The 24,187-nt window shown below is 40.2% G+C and overlaps 1 protein-coding gene across 2 annotated transcripts; it reads right to left on the bottom strand.

The window, feature by feature from the left end:
• Positions 1-1,219: 1,219 nt before the first annotated feature.
• LOC132888167 (uncharacterized) lies at positions 1,220-8,755 on the bottom strand. Of its 2 annotated transcripts, none has more exons than XM_060924199.1 (4): positions 8,225-8,755; positions 7,567-7,698; positions 5,912-6,020; positions 1,220-2,612 (listed from the first exon to the last, which is right to left on the bottom strand). In XM_060924199.1, exons 1-3 carry the CDS (start codon positions 8,723-8,725, stop codon positions 5,994-5,996), a joined length of 660 nt encoding a protein of 219 aa, XP_060780182.1. In that variant the 5' UTR covers positions 8,726-8,755; the 3' UTR covers positions 1,220-2,612; positions 5,912-5,993. The 2 variants fall into 2 exon arrangements, with proteins under 2 accessions (XP_060780182.1, XP_060780183.1); XM_060924200.1 differs by having other exon boundaries at positions 1,220-2,545.
• Between the last annotated feature and the right edge of the window lie 15,432 nt (positions 8,756-24,187).

The following is a 24,187-nucleotide window of genomic DNA, read 5'->3' as shown; positions in this document are numbered from 1 at the left end:
AATACCGGTACATCATTGATATTCAGCAGTAGTGGATTTTGTTCTTCAATAAAGTTATGTCTGTTTGCTGCATTGAATTGGTTCTTAGTGCATTGATTTCAAGGTATTCCCTCCTGGGGTCCATACGGACCCCGCCTGGTAGTTTGTGTATGTAAAATTGGCTGGTAGGATGAAGGTTAAAAAACAAACAAACGGGCGGCACAGTGGTGTAGTGGTTAGTGTTGTCGCCTCACAGCAAGAAGGTCCGGGTTCGAGCCCCGTGGCCGGCGAGGGCCTTTCTGTGCGGAGTTTGCATGTTCTCCCCGTGTCCGTGTGGGTTTCCTCCAGGTGCTCCGGTTTCCCCCACAGTCCAAAGACATGCAGGTTAGGTTAACTGGTGACTCTAAATTGACCGTAGGTGTGAATATGAATGGTTGTCTGTGTCTATGTGTCAGCCCTGTGATGACCTGGTGACTTGTCCAGGGTGTACCCCGCCTTTCACCCGTAGTCAGCTGGGATAGGCTGCAGCTTGCCTGCGACCCTGTAGAACAGGATAAAGCAGCTAGAGATAATGAGATGAGATGAGAAATGTAATCTAACAAAGGTAAAGGGCAAATATTAACCATATATGCTGTTTATGTTGCTTGTAATTGGGGTGAAGTAAACATCTGTTAAGTATTTAATGTAAAATTGTTTGATTGTGTTGAATTTAAAGCAGCAAAATGCAGCGGGTCCACCAGACCCACCAACACTGGCTGAGTCACAAAAATACGAACACCACACAAGTTAAAAGGACTGTTGATGGTGACCTCATTATTTCATCACCGTAAACTAATCAGCTTTCAGCAGGCTTTCGATAGAGTTTACACTGGGCTATCTTCAAAAACCTTACATGGTCTGTTCCTGTCGTGACCCAGTATAAACTGATGCAATATTGCTCACACCGGCTACTGTAAGCACTATTTGTGTTTGTGCATATAGAAACAAGCATATCTCTTGCAAACTTCGGTGTATAGTAAAATTTCTTTTTTGTATGATTATGTTGTCAAAACTCTCCAAAATTTCTTTGACAATTTAGCTCCACCCACTCAAATTTGTTATAATTTGCAGAATATGTGAAACAATTTTATGAACTACTCCATGGATGCTTGGCCAATTTCCACAATATTGAAATGAAACTATGATGAAACTGTTAGGGGTGGTGAGATTAGGATCCAGAAGCAGAACACACAGACAGTAATCCAATAAATAATGAGATTTAATCCAGGGAAAGGGCGTGGCAAAAAGGTAAACAAACAAATGGCAAAAATAGTCCAGGTAAAAAGAAACAAAAAATTTGACAAAAACACAAGACAGACAAGGACAAAAACGCTAGAGCAAAAAAAAAAAAACATAAACAAGAAAAAACCCTGAGTACAAAAACCATGAACTAGAAAAACCCAAAGGACTGGAGACCAGGGGTTTAAGCTGTGATATGTGAAAGGTGGGGTGAACACGTCGCATGGTGAGTGGTAAAGCCAGTCTGATGGAACATGGATTGATGACCTTGCTGATGAGGAAAGGTCCTAGGTACCTGGGAGCCAGCTTGCGGGAGACAGTTCTGAGTGGCAGGTGGCATGTGGAGAGCATGTCTTGTTGCCCCACCCGGTAGGTGGGCACCTTAGAGCGGCATTTGTCGGCCTGCCTCTTGGATGCTAGGGCGGAGCAAATGAGTCTTCTCCGGGCCATTGCCCATGTCCTCCTGCAGCGGCATATGAAGATCTGGGCTAAGGGTATGGCAACCTCCTCCTCCTGGCTGGGGAACAGTGGTGGTTGGTACCCTAGTGAGCACTGAAATGGAGAGAGACCTGTGGCAGAGGAAGGGAAAGTGTTATGTGCGTATTCGATCCAAGGTAGGTACTTGCTCCAAGAACTGGCATCCCTGGATGCCATGCACCTGAGTGCAACCTCCAAAGCCTGGTTATCCCATTCTGCCTGGCCATTGGTCTGTGGGTCGAAGCCTGAGGAGAGACTACAGGTGGCCCCGATGAGTTTGCTGAAGGCTCTCCAGAACTGTGCAATGAACTGAGGACCCCGGTCAGAAACAATGCCAGTAGGCAGACCATGTAGGTGGAAAACGTGGTGGATGAGTAGCTCTGCGGTCTCTTTTGCTGAGGGGAGCTTGGGCAGAGGAACGAAATGGACGGTCTTGGAAAAATGGTCAATTACAGTGAGGATGCATGTATTGCCACCTGAGTTGGGGAGTCCTGTGATGAAGTCCAGGGCGATGTGAGACCAGGGTCAATGAGGAATCGGGAGGGGTCTTAGCAAGCCGGCAGGGGGTTGATTGGCTGTCTTGTTCCGGGCACATGTGTCACAGGCTGCCACGAACTCCTGGACGTCTTCCTTGATGGATGGCCACCAGAAGCGCTGTTGGATTAGCACCAGGGTTTGAGCAGCTCCCCTCTTATGTGGCTCCTCCATCATGGACGTTTTCATTGATTTCATTGAGGAGCTGAAGAAAATCATGATAGAAATCTACAAGGTCCTCCTTGTGTGGAGATATTTTTGCACATCTCATGGACAGCTGAAAAGACAGATTCAGTGGAATCCAGTTATCAGTCCACCTCAGTCACTCCACAGCATTAGTTAGCCTAAAGAGCAGCAGATTGAATCTTTGCTGTTATTCCGAACAGGCCATATGAATTTCTTGATGATTTTGTCCGTGCATTTTTTTTTTTTTGTTGATTAGACATTTGGTATTGTGATTTATTTTTTAAAAATTTGCAGTTAATATATTTGTAATAATATATACACAGTCCCCCAAAAGTATTGGAACAGCAAGGCCAACTCTTTTGTTTTTGCCATACACTGAGGACATTTGGGTTTGAGATCAAAAGCTGCTTATGAGATGATACTGTAAATCTCAACTTTTCAACTTTTCAATTTCCAGATATTTACCTCTAAATGTGTTAAACACCATAAAACATGGTGTCTTTGATTTAGTCTAGGACCTGGCTTAGACATGTATGCACATAATTTAGGAGAGGATAACTCAACTGTTAAAGGCTAATTTGAACCCAAGGAATAACTTGGGATGTGTGCCAAAATTGCTATCTGGGGCAAACAGCCAGGAAATTACCAATCCAAGATGGCCACCGGTATTACAGTATTATTATTATTGTGTTACTCTTCATGTTCCTGACCCTGGTTTATGTGACACAAACAGTAATAATGTGATGCTAAAAGTTGTATTGTTGGCTGTTAAACATTTAGGCTCTTAAGATATTGCTGCCTACTAAAGTAATAAGTTTTGTTTTGTATTCTTCACTTTAAGTTAACATTCCATTGATCATAATAGTATGATTGAAAACACAATTTCTTTATATTAATCAAAAGCTTGTTTTCTTATACTCTCCTAAATTATGTGCATAGGTCTCCCAATTCCATGATTTCATGTTTGAGGTAGGGTTATTCTGTTTTTCTCATGTTTTCTGTGAAACTGCAATTTTGGCCAATTTTTGGTGTTGTTTTTTTTTTTACTGTGCCCTTGACCATAGCTTGTTCCCTTTTCCTTCAACCCTGAAAATGATGTCACTAATGGATTCCCCATACACAAAAACCCATAAAATGAGGTATTGCACATACTTATGTGGTAAGTGGTTGAAAAATTGATATTTTCAATATGTCTACTGGCAGCCATCTTGGATTGGTAATTTTCGGCCTGTTCGCCCCAGATAGCGATTTTGGCACACATCCTAAGTTGCTCCTTGTGTTCAAATTAGGCCAGTGCTTTTCAAAGTGTGGGGTGCACCTCCCCTAAGGGGCGCCAGAGTTCTTCAGGGGGGGCGCAACGTGAGGAAAAATAAACCAGAATAAGTTACTATTGCGGACATTTAGCGAACTTCAGCTAGCCTTTGCCAGAGACAAAATGGATCAATTTTTAGTACCTAAAGCTACAGTGAGTGAGGAGACAGAGTCTGGGCCAAGCAAAAAAAGAAGGAAGTATGACCACGATTATTTAAAGTTTGGATTTTCATGGACTGGATCTGAAGATGCTCCACTGCCACAGTGTGTTGTCTGCCAAAAGGTGCTAGCTAACGATGCTATGAGATGTTTAAAATGTGTAAAACAAGATGTTTAAAAAAAAAAGCACAGATGTTTAAAATGTGTAAAAAAGAGGTTTTAAAAAAGCACAGATGTTTAAAATGTGTAAAAAAGATGTTTTAAAAAGCACAGATGTTTAAAACGTGTACAAAAGAGGTTTTAAAAAAGCACAGATGTTTAAAATGTGTAAAACAAAATGTTTTAAAAAAAAGCACAGATGTTTAAAATGTGTAAAAAAAGATGTTTTAAAAAGCACAGATGTTTAAAATGTGTAAAAAAAAGATGTTTTAAAAAGCACAGATGTTTAAAATGTGTAAAAAAAAGATGTTTTAAAAAGCACGGATGTTTAAAGTGTGTAAAAAAAGGTTTTAAAAAGCACGGATGTTTAAAATGTGTAAAAAAAGGTTTTAAAAAGCACGGATGTTTAAAATGTGTAAAAAAAAGATGTTTTAAAAAGCACGGATGTTTAAAGTGTGTAAAAAAGGTTTTAAAAAGCACGGATGTTTAAAATGTGTAAAAAATGTTTTAAAAAGCACAGATGTTTAAAATGTGTAAAAAAAAGAGGTTTTAAAAAGCACGGATGTTTAAAATGTGTAAAACAAGAGGTTTTAAAAAGCACAGATGTTTAAAATGTGTAAAAAATATTTAAAAAAAAGCACAGATGTTTAAAATGTGTACAAAAGAGGTTTTAAAAAGCACAGATGTTTAAAATGTGTACAAAAGAGGTTTTAAAAAGCACAGATGTTTAAAATGTGTAAAAAATATTTTAAAAAAGCACAGATGTTTAAAATGTGTACAAAAGAGGTTTTAAAAAGCACAGATGTTTAAAATGTGTAAAACAAGATTTTTTAAAAAAGCACAGATGTTTAAAATGTGTAAAAAATGTTTTAAAAAAGCACAGATGTTTAAAATGTGTAAAAAATGTTTTAATAAAGCACAGATGTTTAAAATGTGTAAAAAAGATGTTTTAAAAAGCGCAGATGTTTAAAATGTGTACAAAAGAGGTTTTAAAAAGCACAGATGTTTAAAATGTGTAAAAAAAGAGAGGTTTTAAAAAAGCACGGATGTTTAAAATGTGTAAAACAAGATGTTTTAAAAAAAGCAGATATTTAAAATGTGTAAAAAAAGAGGTTTTAAAAAAAGCACAGATGTTTAAAATGTGTAAAAAAAGAGGTTTTAAAAAAGCACAGATGTTTAAAATGTGTAAAACAAGATGTTTTAAAAAAGCACAGATGTTTAAGATGTGTAAAAGAAAAAAATAATGTGTACAACAACCATTTTTTTTTAAATACGAATGGAACATTAAGTATAGCAACAACAAAAAATTGTAAGGGGGGGGGGCGCTGTTGTTTATTTGCTCTCGGGGGGGGGCTGACTCTCCCACACTTTGAAAACCCCTGAATTAGCCTATAACAGTTGAGTTATCCTCTCCTAAATTATGTGCATACATATCTAACCCAGGTCTTCTACTAATTTGAACCCCTCATTTTTCAGGTGATCAAAAATGCTGGATCATGTGACTGATGGATATTTCTTGTTGTCCAGCTGTGCCCTGCTTGATTAATTTTTTAAGCAATTTAATATCTCTCAATGTTTACTCTTGGTTTGAGCTTGTAGCTATCTGTTCCAATACTTTTGGTCATCTAAAATCTGTGTGGTCTGCCACCAAAGGTGCCATATTCTAAGTTTAAAAACAACAACAACAACAACAACAACAACAACAACAACAACAACACATCTTAATATAACTATCCAGAAATTAAAGCTGAAGTAAGTTCTGATATATTGTCTCTTATTCATCTTTTGATTTCAAACTTCACTGTATAGCAAGAACAAAAGAATTGACCTTGCTGTTCCAATACTTTTGGAGGAGACTGTATGTTTAACTTTATCCACTTCCGTTGCATTGATGAAAACAGATCAGCGAATCACTGTCCTCTGGTTTGGAGTTCAGCCTGTAATAATAAAAGTAAAAAAAAAGAAAAATTCATTACATTGTATATAAATAGTCAGGCCATAATTATTTGGACATTGACAAAGTGTTAATTGAGCTCTCTGCCATGGTATATTGGACATGAAATAAAATGACAACGCTGAGCTCAAAGTGTAGCTTTTATTTTAGGGCATTTCCATCCAATCAGGTGAGCAGTGTAGACATTACAACATGTTTTATATGTGGTGTCTCCAGTCCCCCAAACCCCCCTCCACCACCATAAAATGGGTTTCTTCCCTGGTGAAGCTCTGCCATGCCTTATTACAGCTCTCTTCACTTCCTGCTTGTTCTCAAGTCACTTTGTCTTTGATTTGTTCCATCATCAATAAATACAATGGAACCAGTTCCATTGGCAGCCATAGACGCCCAAACCATAAGATGAGATGGTGTGCTTCAGATAATAAGCAGTTGCTTCCCTTCCCCATGCTCTTATCTTCCCTTCATTCTGATCTTTGGATGTTGTGGTCTTTTTACCTCGCCCGGGACGGAGTCCACCAGGGGGCGAGGTATTGTTTTTGGTTGAGTTTCTTTGTTTTTTTGTTGACGATATGACGGGAAAATGGCTGGATCAATCTTCATGAAACTTTCAGGATAGATGGGCATTGGTCTCAAATAGAACCTCCAACATTTGGAGGGTCATCCAGCCAAGGTCACCAAAAAGGTCAAAATCGTTTTTGTTTTGGCTACTGCCTCATATCGTCATGCTGTAAGAATGTAAGTGTAACATTTGCACACTGCGCACTGTGCATATATGTGTTCCAATTAAAATGGACGAGACTAAAGAAATCGCTTTCAGACATGTTTATGCTTATTACAGAAGGAAAGTGCGTTCCACTGAGCTCTAGCACTGGGCCATTTCCAGGAAATAAGAGTTTGGGTAAGTTTATAAGTTTTTGCCAAACTTGAATCCGGTCTTCCAGTTTTTGAGGCTTACCAATGGTGTGTACATCTTGTAGTAAACTCTCTGCATTGACCTTGATGAAGTCTTCTCTTATTTGTTGACTTTTATACCTACCTTCTGGAGGGTGTTCTTTTTCTAGCCAACTGTTATGAAGGGGTTTTTCTTCACCAGGGATAGATTTTTTCTGTCACAAGTGCTGTTTTCCAAGGTCTTCTGTTTTTTTTTTTTTTGGTGTTTCTGAGCTCACCAGTATGGTCTTTCTTTTTAAGAATGTACCAAAGATCCATATGTCATTTTTTTTTCAAACTCTCTGATGGGTTTGTTTTGGTTTTTCATCCTAATGATGGCTTGTTTTACTGGTAGTGACATCTCTTAAGACTCCATGTGGAAAGTTATCAGCAACAGATTCATATACCACAAACTACGTATACTTAATTTTGTATTTGTTACTTCTGTGCTCTACCGTACATGCTCATCCTTATGCTTTATGCATTTTCTTATGTCTTTGCTGATTTTGCTCATTGTATTTGGACCAACATACAGTATTTGCTCAACACATTGAGGTACATTTCCCTTTACCTCACCAGGATGTGTTTCGCATACATACCAGTCGCCTCTCAAGCACGCTGAGTTCCTGTTCCAGCTCCCTGATTCTCACGTTGATCTCCTCAATCTCAGCTGCTCTGTGCATCTGTGCTGCTCCTCCATGTTGAATGTTTTCTCTGAGCTCATTGTAGAGCTGATCAAAGTGAAAAGAGAAAAAGTGTGCTTGAAACATTGATACCCGTGTTCACTATTGTTTTGTTCTAATGTACAGAAGTATTAATAACTGATCTAATGTTTGAAAAAAAGGATATTAAATTAAAAATCAAGACACTGCAAAATATGACAGATTTAAAAAAGAGAAACATGACATATCAGTCTCAGTAGTTTGTGAGAAAACTAGAAATGCTTCCAACTAAAACCTGTAAAGAACACTTGAAGAACTTTTTCCCCCCATAAATGTTCTCCCAGCCACTACAGAAAAAAATGCTCCAGCAATATTAACTTTATAACGCAGGAAATAATCACAAGGGGGAAAAATTCATGAATGATCTTGTTTAGATTATAAATGTAATAATGTTTTTGATTGTCCCTCCTGAAGAACAAGAGATGAATTTATAAATATTTAGGGAGGTCTATCCCTCATGGTAAGGCTGTAATGATGCTTGTTATATTTTCTCATGTAGTTTCAGACATCAGTAACAGTAAGTATTTCCCAGTACCTCAGGAGGACACGTCCTGGTTTGAATATCCAGCAATTGCCCTCGAAGCCTGTTGTTTTCCAGTCGCAGCTCCTCAACTCTCGCTCTGAGCTCCTCAGTTTCATCCTGTTGTTCTTTTGCTACCTGAATGTTATGAATGACCTTGTTGCAGAGCTCAACAAACCTGTTGCAGAGCCATTCAAGTTCAGACTCTTGACCAGACATGTTGAAAATGGGTAAATCACCTTTTACTTTACATCTTTCAGTCAGTTGCAAAGACAAATGAGATGGAATGATTTTCTGAATCTCCTTCTTCCACTCCTGATTGTTAGTCGGCCTAAAAAGCAGCACATGGAGTTTTTCTTGTCGATATATTCTGAATAGAACATCTGGATTTTTGTGAAGAGTTTCATCTCTGTGCTTTTTTTTCTCTCGTTCAGTCATGCCAGCTGGATTAACTCCCTCATACATGTTCCTGACCCGGTTCGTGTCCCTCACTTGGCTCACTTGGCTCTCTGTCATGTTTCTTCTTTCTCTTGTGTTCTGAGTAGCCCACTGAGCTTATATACTTTTAATGAAAACATATTGTGCAAGAGGAGGGAGGAGACGGAAAATAAACCTTTATGGATCATCAAGGTCACATGATCTTAAACTTTATTCTTACAGGAGACAGGGCTGGTTATGTTATGGCATGTGAAAGCATGAACAATATTCCCATGAGGGAAACCACATATTAAAAAAAAGTGATATTCACGTGAAGTTAAAAACCACAGGTGAGTCATGAAGTGATTCATCTGTTGTTGAGTTGGTTTTGATTTGTGTGATATTCGGTAACCCCATCTTCCTTATGAGTTTCGACAGAGTACTGTAGTTAAAACAATAAAAGTATCAGGTACAAAATAAAGAGTGCTTCAAACTACGATCACAATTTTACACTCAAATCTCAGAATATATTGTTTAATTTGACAGAAATTAAAGAAGAACAAACAGTGGATAAGTGTGTGTGTGTGTGTGTGTGTGTGGGAGAGAGAGAGAGAGAGAGAGAGAGCACATTTCAGACAAAAAATAAACATCATGAAGGCTGTTGGTTTTTGCTGAAAAAAAGAAGCAAGTGCAATAGTCAGAGTCTCCAGAAGAACTGTGGCCTGTTCTCCAAGATGTAATAAACAAACAAATAAATAAACTCTCCAGCTAATTTCCTTATGAATCTACACAAATGGTACCTGAAATTACCATTTTAACCAAAGATTTTTACCAAATCTTGAGATAAGAATCAAAGTCAGGTTCGTGCTAAGGGTCGGTTGATCAGCAAAGGGGACATCAGAGAATACACCACAGTCTCAGAGTCCAGTAAGTAACATAGCGGGGGTCAGAATAACTGGAATCAGACCAAAACAACAAACAGCTTGGTATGATCAGGTGTGCAGACACAGAACAATACTTTGCAAAGTGCACGAGTGTTTGGCGTGATTAAGTAGGGAGCTTAGATGCGGAACTGTGCTCTCAATCAACACTCAGGAGAGGGAGGGTGCTGTGGTGCTTGGGAGTTGTAGTCCATGGTGGCCACATTTGAAGGCTGCCATGAACTCGCACAGTGAGGGGCTCATTCCGGGAGCGCTATCCTTCCTAGGGCACCCACGCTTTCTCGGTGCTGGCTTCTCAGGGTACTGACTGTGAAACTCTTGTGTCAGTAAGGGGTCCAGAATGTCCCTGTGCTCCTCTGGACCGTACCCTCCCCAATCCACCAAATATTCCAGGTTCCCCGTCTGTGTCGGGAGTTGAGTATCTTGTGTGCCTGGTACACCGGTCCTCCTTCTATTGGTGCTGGATGTTCACTGGCTGGCGAGTTCTTGGCTAGCGGCCGTGGGATGGCAGGTTTGCGACAGGATATGTGGAGCATTGGTGATAAGTGGCAGTGTTGAGGTAGCTCCAGTTTTTATGAGACTTGACTTGGTGAAGGACCTTGAAGTGGCCGATGCACCTGGCACTGAGCTTCCTGCAAAGGTTGGGGTTATATAGGTCCCTAGTAGACACCCAAACTCTGTCCCCTGGTGTGTATACGGGGGTTTCTCCTCTGTGGCTATCAGCATACTGCTTGTATCTGCTGGTCACTTGTTCAAGACATTGGTGAATGCCCTCCCATACCTGTTTGCTCTTCTTGAATCAGGCATTGACAGAAATGATGCGAGTGGGTGAGTCAAGGGATCCCAAGGAAACAATGGAGGTTGATATCCTTGGATGCATTGAAATGGCATGAATTGAGTGACTGAGTGTCTGAGGGCATTTTGTGCATACACTGCCCATGGGAGAAACTGGGACCAGTCCTTGGTGTTTTCAAGGCACAATACTCTCAGGAAGCATCCAATTTCCTGGTCGGCACATTCCACTTGGCCATTCGACTGAGGGTGGCGTCCCGAGGTCAGACTCACTGAGATTCCGAGCTTATTCATAAAACTGGCCGACAAGAATTGGGGTCCCCGATCACTCACTATGTCTTCTGGGATCTCAAAGTACCGAAGACCTAGTTGAATATGAGCTCTGCTGTTTTGAGTGCTGTGGGTAGACTGGGCATGGGAATAAGTCTTAGTGCCTTGGAGAATCGGTCTACTACCACCATGATTACTGTACTGCCTTGCGATTTGGGTAAGTCTGTGATGAAGTTGATTGCCAGGTGGGACCATGGTCTCTAGGGTGTGGGTAATGGCATGAGTTTACCCCCGGACAGAGCTCAAGGTACTTTAGCTTGTGCACAGATAGATCAGTAAGATATGAACTGGTTGATGTCAGTTCTCATGTTCTCCCACCAGTACTTGGTCCTGATGAGTTGGCACGTATGTCTGCTATTCAGGTGTCCCGTGGCCAGAGATGAGTGAGCCCAGGTGAACAGGCAACCTCTTTACTGAAGTGGGATGAACACAAACCACAGGGGACAGTTCTCAGATGGGTTGCAGGGTTGGTTCAGGGCCAGTTCCTTATCAATGTCCCAGGAGAGAGCATTCACAAAGCACTTGGGCAGCAGGATGAGTGTGGACCTAGGGCGGGTTGTGGTGGAGGCATTCAATTGGGACAGAGCATCAGCATTAGTGTTCCGAGAACCAGGACGCTATCTCATCTCATCTCATTATCTCTAGCCACTTTATCCTGTTCTACAGGGTCGCAGGCAAGCTGGAGCCTATCCCAGCTGACTACAGGCGAATGGTGGGGTACACCCTGGACAAGTCGCCAGGTCATCACAGGGCTGACACATAGACACAGACAACCATTCACACTCACATTCACGCCTACGGTCAATTTAGAGTCACCAGTTAACCTAACCTGCATGTCTTTGGACTGTGGGGGAAACCGGAGCACCCGGAGGAAACCCACGCGGACACGGGGCGAACATGCAAACTCCACACAGAAAGGCCCTCGCCGGCCACGGGGCTCGAACCTGGACCTTCTTGCTGTGAGGCGACAGCGCTAACCACTACACCACCGTGCCGCCCCCAGGATGCAATGTGATGGTGAAATTGAACCTTGTGAAGAACAGAGCCCATCGTACCTGTTGTGGATTCAAACATTTTCAAGGACTTGAGATATTCCAGGTTCTTATGTTCAGTGAGTCTGATGAACGGATGTGAGGCTTTCTCTAGCCAATAAACATTATTATTTTGACAAATCTTACCTGATGCATCTTTTATGCCAACATTCATACAAATGCACTGTGAACACCACTTTAAGACCTTTAACAATCTTTCCTTTGACATTCTCAGAGCATTTATAAAACTCGAGCTGTCCATGGACTCTATGACCTCGAGATGGATGGCTCTAATGCTTAGACAGGTAACTAAAACTGCCCATCTTTTGCTTTCTGCATGGCCAACCCTTGTACGGTGCACTCTGATGGACCAGGATCCAAATACATCAACCTCAACATGCATGAAAGACGGGTTCATGCTGAGTCTATCGGGGGGTAAGTGGGCCATTTTCTGGACATGAAGAGCTCACTTCATGTGCTGTTTTTTCTCTCTGTCAGTCATGTCACCTGGATTCACTCCCTCATACATGTCCTTGACCCACTTCATGGCCCTCACCCGGATCTCTTTCATGTTGCTTCTTTCTTTCTTTCTTTCTTTCTTTCTTTCTTTCTTTCTTTCTTTCTTTCACTTTTGTCCTGAGCAGCTCACTGAGCTTTGATACTTTCATCGAAACATGTTGCACAAGAGGAGAGAGGAAAGGAAAAAGAAACTTTATGGAGCAGCCCACTGAGCTTTGATACTTTCATCGAAAGATGTTGCACAAGAGGAGGGAGGAAAGGAAAAAGAAACTTTATGGAGCAGCCCACTAAGCTTTGATACTTTCATCGAAAGATGTTGCACAAGAGGAGGGAGGAAAAGGAGGGAGGAAAGGAAAAAGAAACTTTATGGAGCAGCTCACTGAGCTGATACTTTCATCGAAACATGTTGCACACGAGGAGGGAGGAAAGGAAAAAGAAACTTCATGGAGCCAGCAGGTCACATGATCTTAAATGGGAAAACCCTTTAACAAATCATTCAGAAACAACCCTTGAAAAAATAAAATTCCTTTCTTTTTTTTTACTAGCATGGTTCTATTGCTAAAACTCTTCAGTTCTTTCTTTAAGACAATTTAGCTCCGCCCACTCAACTTTGTTATCATTTGCATAATATGCAAAACATAATGTTGTGAACTAGTCCATGGATGTTTGGCCAATTTTTACAATATTGAAGTGAAACTACTCAGGAGAGTGTGAAAGTCCATCATTATCAAAAAAGATGATATTTGGAAACAATATGGCTGATAAACGTCAAATAAATTCTCAGGAGGCGGAGCTGGTTTACTCAAATGGCTCAGATTAGAAATAAACCTGAAAGCCATGTTCAGGAGCAGGTTCTGAGGAGATCTGCTTGGGTTTGGGTGTGGTCATCTATAGGGGTGGAGTTAAGGCCAAATAGTTGTTTCTCATGGGCTGAAATTGACCAATGGACCAATGGAGGTGAAATTTGGTGGGCTCTTTTAATTTCATTTGATTTTGCTGGGATTATTTTTTAATAATCTCTAAATTACTTCAAAAACATGGCTGCCTTCAGCAAATCAGCTTTTAGCAGGAATTTCAAACAACCAGCATTGAGCAACAGTCAAATAACGTGATAAGTACGTTCATCTCCATTCATGCATCCATCCATTCATCCATCTTCCACTGCTTATCCGGATCCAGGTCACGGGGGTAGCAGCCTAAGCAGAGCAGCCCAGACTTCCCTCCTCCCGGACACCTCCACCAGCTCTTCTGGGGGAATACCGAGGCGTTCCCAGGCCAGCTGAAAGATATAATCTCTCCAGCATGTCCTCCATGTATCCCGGGGTCTCCTCCCGGTGGGGCATGCCCAGAAAACCTCCCATGGGAGGCATCCAGGGGGCATCCTAACAAGGTGCCCGAACTACCTCAACTGACTCCTTTTGATGTGGAGGAGCAACAGTTCTACTCTGAGTCTCTCCCGAATGACCAAGCTTCTCACCCTGTCTCTAAGGGAGAGCCCAGCCACCCTGTGGAGAAAACTCATTTCTACTGCTTGTACCCGCGATATCATTCTTTCGGTCCAGCATTCATCTCTGGTCTCTTTATTGTTCTGTGTAACGTGACCAGGACTGGGCTTGGGGAGTGACTGGACCCTGCAGATTGCCACTTGGGGCTATTGCTTATATTTATTTATTTATCTATTTATTTAATTATTACCTCACCCATGATGGAGTAAGCAGGGTGAGGTATTGTAATCGGTGCTGTTCATTACTTGCAGTTGATCTGTCTGTCTGTGTCATGATCCACCCTGGATTTCCACTCCGGAGATTTATTATCTCCCAGCTCAGCGCAATCCGGATCCGGGATGGGACTTCCATCTTGCCGGCATTCACTTCCTGGTCTGCTCTGCTGTGTATAAATAGGCCGTTCTCAGAAAGGGACTTTGCCAGAATGTCTTGTCTGTTTCTCATGTCTTCTCTGTGCCATTTTGCTTCCTGTATTTTTGCTCTCTGTTTTTGCCTATTCTTTGCCACAGTTTTTGCACTCTCGTCTTGCCATTTTTTCATGTTTTTGTGCTACATTTATTGTTTACAGCATTTTTTGTCTGAACTATTTTTGCTATTTTTGTTCGTTTAGTCTCTTGGACTTTAATTAAATTTATTTTTATTCATTGGATTTTCTGGCTTGTGTTTCTGCTTTTGGATCCTACTCACCCCATCTCGTCACCCACAACAGTCTGTCCGTTTGTTTGATTTTTGGTGCTCTAGCGTCATCATTCCTTGACCAATCTTCACCAAAATGTACAGAACAACTCACTAGGGTCACACAAAGACATCATTGGTTTTTGGTGGGTCAAGGCCAAAGGTCAAGGTCACCAAGGTCAAATCTTGTAAAAACACCTAATTGGCCATAACTTCCGAAACAGCATTCCTATCGACATGGGACTGGTGGCATTGGAAAGTATTTTTGAATCACTTTCAAGTACACCATTGATGTTTTACCTGTGACATCATCTCATCTCATTATCTCTAGCCGCTTTATCCTGTTCTACAGGGTCGCAGGCAAGCTGGAGCCTATCCCAGCTGACTAAGAGCGAGAGGCAGGGTACACCCTGGACAAGTCACCAGGTCATCACAGGGCTGACACATAGACAAAGACAACCATTCACACTCACATTTACACCTACGGTCAATTTAGAGTCACCAGTTAACCTAACCTGCATGTCTTTGGACTGTGGGGGAAACCGGAGCACCAGGGGGAAACCCACGTGGACACGGGGAGAACATGCAAACTCCGTACGGAAAGGCCCTCGCCAGCCATGGGGCTCGAACCCAGACCTTCTTGCTGTGAGGCGACAGCGCTAACCACTACACCACGGTGCTGCCCTGTGACATCATCTGGAGTCAAAAAATTAGGTCAAATTTCATGAGATTTTTGACAAATTTGACCTTTACCTCAAAAATGTGTTCATCAATTTGATATCAATATGGCCATGAATTAGCATTCTGGGCCTAATTCTCAGGTCTTATGCAAAATCTGGGGTAAAAAGGTCAAAGTCACACTACCGGCTTTTAGTGCCAACATTTCAAGTGCCTATAACTCAGAAAGTTGAACTCAGAATTTGATGAATTTTTTCTCTGTTCTCCATTAAACCCCCTTTTTATCAATAAAATTAAATCTTGGGCGAACTTGATAATAACATCAAAAAAATCATGTCATATTCCATTGAATTCCCATTATAATCAAATTTCCTACCAAAAAATATGGTTCCTTCATAACTTTGGAGATATTGGGAGTAGACTGATCAAACTTGGTGGGTCAACAGAGGATCATCATCTGAATGGATCCTGATAGTTTGGAGGAGAAAGATTGAAGTTCAAGGTCAAAAGGACACAAAGGTCAAAATCAGCCGACCTTTCATAACTCAGCCCAGAAACATCACAGGAACACATGGTTTGGCTCAAATTGTTCAGCAAACAATACCAAACAACTTTCTAATTTAACATTTTTCTCTATCTGCATCTGTTTCCCAGATACACATCACTCATTTATCCACACAAAGTCTATGAGGTGCCTCTCACAACTTTCCATACTTTTGTTGAAAATAGTACAGAGGCAGCCCCAAATGAACAAGAGATTGGTGATTTTTTTTGCAAAAGGGCAATTCCTACCCATTTAATGACAAAAGAAATCACAGACCACTCTTTTTACAGGAGAACCCCAGAGACCTTGTACACTTTGCTTTGTTTCTTTGTGATTTTTGCAAGTATTGTGCTCTGCATGACTTTTCATTTGTCTGTTTGTTTGTGTGTCTGCCTGTTAACAATCTAGCATCTAGACGGTTGCACTGATTGACTTCTAATTTTCAGGGTAGGTGGGGATTGGTCTGCAGATTACTTGATTAAATTTTGGTTGTAATCAGGTCAAGGTCACTGGAAAGGTCAAAATAAATTTTTTTTTGCGATACCTTTCTTCCAATTCATAATTTTGAGTTCAAACCAAAACCAAAATGTGCATCTTTCAATTCTGCTTCCAAACACATGCTGCATGATGGGGTAGCTTGGACAGTCTCCATAGAGGTTGGGGGTTAAAAGTCGGTCAAAATAACATTTTCCATTATAACTCAAAAACGGTTGCTGATAGACAGATGTTTACTGTGATGAGCATATAGGAACTCCCATATGGTCTGTCATTTGGCACCATGATCTTTGACATTGAGTGACCTTGAAAGGTCAAACTCAAGGTCATGGATTTTCAGAGGGCTGTAACTTGAAAACGGTTGATGGTAGACAGATATTTATCATTATCAACTTATAGGAAGTGCCATATGGGCTTTCATTTGGCACCATGATCTTTGACCTTGAAAGGTCAAACTGAAGGTCATGGGTTTTCAAAGGGCTATACATTTAAAATGGTTCATGATAGGCAGATGCTTACCATTATCAGCATATAAGAAGTCCCATATGGGCTTTCAGTTGCCACCATGACCTTTGACCTTGAATGACTTTGAAATGTCAAACTCAAGGTCATGGATTTTCATAGGACTATAACCTGACAGCTTATAATTGAGAAATATTACCATTATCAACATATAGGTATAAAACAAGTACTACCAGGCGAGGTTTGTTTTGCCTGGCAACACTTGTTTATTTAGTCCCTCCCCAAGTTTGAATAAATTCACATTTTAATGACTCTGGAGGTTTCATTCTGTTTATTGGTGTTATACCAGCATGCAGTTTGTTAGACGTCATAGCAAAGCATTTAATTCAATGATAATAAAAGCAGAATGCAGAATAAAGCTTAAATCTAGCGTTGAATCATCGCAAAATAAAATTAACCTCTTCCAGAAATCAAATGATTGAAGTATAAGTTTTCAACAGATTTTATATATATGATCCGTAGGTCATTAGTAAGCATTCGGTATAATGATTTTGAATATTGCAGCTTTTAATATATTTGCAGGAATGTGTGTGTACATCTTTATCCGCTCCCACTGCAGTGATGGAAGGAGAACACCGAATGATGGTCCTCAGATTTGTTCATTGGTCTGTAATAATAAAAAAATAAACAAGAAATTACATTATACCTAAAATTATTATTATTATTATTATTATTATTTTGTAAATATACACTCATTCTGAATTTGATGCCTGCAACATGTTCCACAAAAAGTTGGGACAGGGGTGTGTTTACCTACCGCTATGTTACATCACATTTTCTTTTCACAACACTAAGTGTTTGGGAACTGAGGACACTAATTGTTGAAGTTTAGAAAGTGAAATTCTTTCCCATTTCTGCTTGATATAAAACTTCAGTTACTCAACAGTCTGGGGTCTCTGCAGTTGTATTTTGTGCTTCATTATGCACTACACATTTTCACTGGGAGGCAGGCAAGCCAGTTTAGCACCTGCACTCTTTTACTATGAAGCCACATTGTTGTAACACGTGCAGAATGTGGCTTGGCACTGTCTCGCTGGAATAAACAGGGACATCCCTGAAATAGATATCATCTGGATGGCAGCATGTTGCTCCAAAACCTGTAGGTACTTTTCAGCATTAATGGAGCCTTCACAGATGTGCAAGTTACCCATGCCATGGGCACTAAGTAACACACCCACCCTCATACCATCACAGATACTGGCTTTTGAACTTTGTTGTGGTAACAAGCTGGAGCTGATGGATGGTATCATCTGGTTAACAATCTGGTGGATGCTGATCTTCAAGTCCATTCCACAAATTGTCTATTGTGTTTAAGAGTCCTGATTGACCTGGCCATTCCAATACCTTTTATTTTCTTCCTATGGAACCAATTGAGAGTCTTCTTTGCGGTATGTTTTGAATCGTTGTACTCCTGAGGATGAAAGTCCAGCCATGTCTCATCCTCATCAGCCTAGTGGCTGGCAAGGGATTCTTCTCAAGAATTTTCCAGCTCATGACTCCATTCATTTTCCCTTTGATAATTTGGACTCCACTGGTACCATGAGAAATGAACCAACCCCATACCATAATGATTCCACCTCTGAACTTTACTGTATGTATGGTATTTTAGTGTCATATGCAGAGCCATTTCTCCTTGAAACATGACAGATGGTATTGTTGTTGCAAAACAGCTAGATATAGTCTTGTGTGACCACACAACCTTCTCCCATTCTCTACAGGATTCTCCAAATGTTCTGGAGCAAACTTCAAATGAGCTTCAACATGTCTTTTCTTCAGTAACGGAGACTTCTGGGGTGATGGAGAATGGCTGTTGAATGTGATGCCTACTGTTTTCTCTGTGACTACTGTACCCATTGCTTCCATTTCTTTCCTGAGCAAGCTCTCTCTCGGATCTTAACCAAAATGTCAGACTCTGTAGATGACTTACTGGAAATTTTTAATTTAAATATGACCCAAATTATGGATGATATTGCTCCATTCAAAATCAAAAGAGTCAATAATAAGCAGAAAGCACCATGGAAGCAATACCCAGCTGTTAAACTGTTAAAGAGAGAATGTAGAAAGACTGAAAGAAAATGGTGCAAATCTAAACTTCACATCCATTATCAAATCCATAAAGAGATGCTTTGTAAATACAGTGGGGAAAACAAGTATTTGATCCCTTGCTGATTTTGTTGGTTTGGCCACTAATAAAGACTTGACCAGTCTGTAATATTAATGGTAGGTGTAGTCTAACATGCTGAGACAGAATATCACAAAGAAAATCAAGAAATCGACTTTAAAGAATTTGTATTAATTTATTTGCATTTTATTGAGGAAAATAAGTATTTGAACCCTCTTGCCAAAAGGACTTAGTACTTTGTGGCAAACCCCTTATTAGCAAGCACAGAGGTCAGACGTTTTTTGTAGTTGATGACCAGGTTTCTGCACATATTAGGAGGAATTTTGGTCCACTCTTCTTTGCAAATGACCTCTAAATCATCAAGATTCCGTGGCTGTCGCTTGGCAACTCTGAGCTTCAGCTCTCTCCATAGATTTTCTATAGGATTCAGGTCCGGAGACTGGCTGGGCCACTCCATGACCTTGATATGTTTCTTCTTCAGCCATTCCTGGGTTGCCTTGGCTGTATGCTTTGGGTCATTATCCTGCTGGAAGACCCATCCACGACCCATTTAAAGCTTCCTGGCAGAGGGAAGGAGGTTTTCAATTAGGATTTTACGGTACATGGCTCCGTCCATCCTCCCATTGATATGGTGAAGTAGCCCTGTGCAGAAAAACACCCCCAAAGCATAATGTTACCACCTCCATGCTTGACAGTGGGGATGGTGTTCTTGGGGTCATAAGCAGCATGTCTCTCCCTCCAGACACGACGGGTTGAATTGATGCCAAAGAGCTCAATTTTGGTCTCATCTGACCATAACACCTTCACCCAGTCACTCTCCAAGTCATTCAGATGTTCATTGGCAAAGTTCAGGCGGGCCTGCACATGTGCTTTCTTAAGCAGGGGTACTTTGCGAGCACTGCAAGATGTTAGACCATTGCGGTGTAAAGTGTTACCAACTGTTTGCTTGGTGACTGTGATCCCAGCTGCTTTAAGATCATCCACTAACTCTGCCCGTGTTGTATTAGGTCTATTTCTCACCGTTCTCATGATCCTGGAAACCCCACGAGGTGAGATCTTGTTTGGAGCCCCAGACCTAGGTCGATTGATGATCATGTTGTGAGTCTTGTACTTGCGCACAATTGCACCAACAGTTGTCACCTTAATGCCCAGCTTCTTGCTAATGGTTTTGTAGCCCATACCAGTCTTGTGCAGGTCTACAATCTTCTCCCTTAAATCCACAGAAAGCTCTTTAGTCTTTCCCATGTTGGAGAGTTTGGAGTCTGACAAACTGATTGATTCTGTGGCCAGGTGGCTTTTATACAAGTCATTAGTGATATCAGGTGTCTTCGATTTAGGTGACAAGGTAATTTGGAGAGTCTAACTTGTCTGTATTAACAAGAACTCTTGATGGTTACTAGGGGATCAAATACTTCTTTTTCTCAATAAAATACAAATAAATTAATATAGATATTTAAAAGTTATTTTCTGGATTTTCTTTTTGATATTATGTCTCCACATGTTAGAATACACCTACCATTAAAATTACAGACTGATCAAGTCTTTCTTAGTGGGTAAACCAACAAAATCAGCAAGGGATCAAATACTTGTTTTCCCCACTGTATAACTATGAAATTCATAAAGCAAGACAGTCTTTCTTCTCCAACATCATCAACAGGAATATGAACAATGCCCGTGTGCTATTTTCAACAGTAGAGAAGCTAACTAATCCCCCACCACAATTAGCACCTGAACTTCTCTCAGTTAATAAATGCAATGAGTTTGCATCCTTCTTCAAAGGGAAAAATTGTTAAAATACGGCAGAATATTGCTCATAATATATCTCAGTTGCAAATAATTGAAAAGCTGCAATCACCAGTGACACAGACAGACAATTTCAACACAATGTCAGAATTTTGTTTAATTGATTATAAGACTCTTGAAAAAACTGTACAAAATCTCAGTTCCTCAACATCTGAATTGGACATTCTGCCGACCAACTTTTTTAAGTCTGTTCTTCATCTTATAATTACAGATGTGCTTCAAATCATAAATACATCCCTAGAGACTGGCATTGTTCCTGTGTCCCTGAAAAAAGCCGTTGTAAAGCCCCTACTTAAAAAGAATAATCTGGATACTTCAGTATTAAATAACTACAGGCCAATATCAAATCTACCATTCATCGGGAAAATCCTTGAAAAAATTGTCTTCAATCAATTAACTGCCTTCTTGATATCAAACAGCTGTTTTGATAATTTTCAATCAGGATTTCGTGCCAATCATAGCACTGAAACAGCGCTGATTAAAGTTATAAATGACATACGTCTTAATACTGATGCAGGCAAAACATCGGTCCTGGTATTACTAGACCTCAGTGCAGCTTTTGATACTGTTGATCACAACATACTGCTATATCGACTTGAACACTGGGTTGGGTTGACTGGTAAAGTTATCAATTGGTTAAAATCATACTTAAAAGATAGAAGCTTCTTTGTTACCATGGGAAATTGTACCTCAACGTCAATGTCCTTGACCTGTGGTGTCCCCCAGGGGTCGATTCTTGGACCATTACTATTCAACCTTTATATGCTCACACTTGGGCAAATTATCAAGAACAATTCAATTTTATATCACTGCTATGCAGATGACACCCAAATTTATTTTGCTCTATCACCTAATGATTATGCCCCCCTTGAATGTCTCTACCAGTGTATCGACCAAATCAACAACTGGATGTCACAAAATTTTCTTCAGCTGAACACAGATAAAACAGAAGTAATTCTATTTGGAAAAAAGATGAAAGACTCAGGATTACCACTATTCTTGACACAAAGGGGATTAAAACAAAATAAATGGTTAAAAATCTTGGTGTTTTCACTGACAGCGAGCTAAACTTTGACAGTCACATGAAAGCAATCACTAAATCGGCATTTTATCACCTAAAACACATTTCCAAACTAAGAGGACTTATGTCAAAAAATGATCTGGAAAAACTTATACATGCCTTCATCTCTAGTAGGGTTGATTACTGCAATGGCCTTTTCACAGGCCTGCCAAAAAAGACCATCAAACGACTTCAGCTGGTTCAAAATGCAGCGGCTAGGGTTCTCACATGAACAAAAAGAACAGAGCACATTACTCCAATTCTAAGGTCCCTTCACTGGCTTCCAGTAAGCTACAGAATTGACTTTAAAGCATTGCTGCTGGTGTACAAATCTCTAAATGGTACAGGGCCCAATTACCTCTCTGATATGTTGCAGCAGCCTAACCCAATCAGATCTACCAGATCGCAGCAGAAAAATTTACTGTTAAAACCTGTTGTTAAAACAAAGTGTGGTGAAGCAGCTTTTAGCTCCTATGCAGTGCAGCTATGGAACCAACTGTCAGAGGACATCAAAAATGCTCCTGCTGTTGGCAGCTTCAAATCTAGACTAAAGACCAAGCTATTCTCAGATGCTTTCTGCTAAATTATTAATATTGTCATCTCTACATGTTTTAAACTCTTTACTTTTACAGTCTCTCCATGTTTTAAATTTTACTTAACTTTTATTCTATTTTATTCTGCTGTTTTTTTAATTGAACTTTTATTTCATTTTATTATTTTATTTCTACTATTGTTTAATTCTTATTATTTTTCTTCCCCATTTATTTTATGTAATTTTATTTTCTATTGTTTACTGCTTTGCTTTTACTTCTGTAAAGCACATTGAACTGCCACTGTGTATGAAATGTGCTATATAAATAAACTTGCCTTGCCTTGCCTTGACTGAGATCTTTTTCTTGCTCCTTAGCTATTGGGCTACTCTCCTGAGTAATGTTCTCACTGCCCAGGTGGACAGTATTTGAGGAATTCCTTTGAGTGGCCTGTTGATGGTCAAGTGATGTTCTTTCCACTTGGTCATCATGGTGCTTACTGTAACATTTGGAGGTTGAGAAATCCATCGGTATCCAGCGCTACCATGTGGTGCTCAACAGTCTTGTTATGAAGGTCTTGAGAGAGCTCTTTGCCTCCACCCATCATGAGATGTTTCCTATTTGACAGATTGGTGACTTGACTTGATTTATCATTTATCAGCTGCTGGAAAATGAAATGTTGCCAAGTGCTAAAAGAAACAGGTTCAGCGTGTTTGTCTATTAATAATGCTCCAATGTCGAAACTCAAGAACCTGCAATTATTCAAAGAGTCCTAGGAGAAAAGTATGCTTGAAACATTGACACCCATGTTCACTCTTGTTTTGTTTTAACGTACAGAAGTATTAATAACTGATCTAATGTTTGAAAAAGAAGGATATTAAAATAAAAATCAAGACACTGCAAAATCTGACAGATTTAAAAAAGAGAAAAATGACACATCAGTATCAGTAGTTTGTGAGAAAACTAGAAATGGTTCCAACTAAAACCTTTAAAGAACACTTGAAGAACTTTTTTCCCCCATAAATGTTCTCCCAGCCACTACAGAAAAAAATGCTACAACAATATAAACTTTATAACGCAGGAAATAATCACAAGGGGGAAAAAATCATGAATGATCTTGTAATTATAAATGTAATAATGTTTTTGATTGTCCCTCCTGAAGAACAAGAGATGAATTTATAAATATTTAGGGAGGTCTATCCCTCATGGTAAGGCTGTAATGATGCTTGTTATATTTTCTCATGTAGTTTCAGACATCATTAACAGTAAGCATTTCCCAGTACCTCAGGAGGACGCATCCTGGTTCAAACATCCACCAACTGCCCTTCAAGTATGATGTTTTCCAGCTCCTCAACTCTCACTGTGAGGTCCTCAACGCTCACTGTGAGGACCTGAACAATTGCTGTGAGGTCCTCAACACTCGCTGTGAGGTCCTCAATCCTCGCTGTGAGGTCCTCAATTTCATCCTGTTGTTCTCCTGCTACCTGAATGTTATGAATGACCATGTTGTGGAGCTCAACAAACCTGTTGCAGATCGTTTCAAGTTCAGGCTCACGACCAGATATGTTGATCTTGGGGAAATCACCATTTACAACACGTGTTGTGTTCAGCTGAAAAGACGGGCCAGTTGTAATATTCTCATGAATGACCCTCCTCCATTCATCCGGAGAAGACGGACTGAAGAGCAGCACATGGAGGTGTCCTCTACAGTATATTCTGAAGAGAACATCTGGATTTAATCTAAGTTGTTCATGTCTGTGCCTTTTCATTCCATTCTTATCCATCTGAGCGAGATCAACACCATCGTACATATCCCTGACCCGAGGTTCTGACATCTTTTTCTTTCTTTCTTTCTTTCTTTCTTTCTTTCTTTCTTTCTTTCTTTCTTTCTTTCTTTCTTTCTTTCTTTCTTTCTTTCTTTCTTTCGTTCTTTCTTTCTTTCTTTCTTTCTTTCTTTCTTTCACTAGTGTCCTGAGCAGCTCACTGAGCTTTCATACTTTCATCAAAACATGTT

Source organism: Neoarius graeffei, chromosome 6, assembly GCF_027579695.1.
Source record: "Neoarius graeffei isolate fNeoGra1 chromosome 6, fNeoGra1.pri, whole genome shotgun sequence".
NCBI lineage: Eukaryota > Metazoa > Chordata > Actinopteri > Siluriformes > Ariidae > Neoarius > Neoarius graeffei.
The sequence above is the reverse complement of the archived record's forward strand: the minus strand, read 5'-3'. Positions and strand labels throughout refer to the sequence as shown.

What these genes read in the sequence shown, in the direction of transcription:
- LOC132888167 (XM_060924199.1), bottom strand. Translation starts at nt 8,725, where the DNA reads ATGACAGAGAGCCAAGTGAGCCAAGTGAGGGACACGAACCGGGTCAGG. An exon ending in CCAGGACGTGTCCTCCTGAG is followed by an intron (nt 7,699 to 8,224) that starts GTACTGGGAAAT and finishes CACTTTGATCAG; the next exon opens with CTCTACAATGAGCTCAGAGA. An exon ending in GCGTGCTTGAGAGGCGACTG is followed by an intron (nt 6,021 to 7,566) that starts GTATGTATGCGA and finishes TTATTATTACAG; the next exon opens with GCTGAACTCCAAACCAGAGG.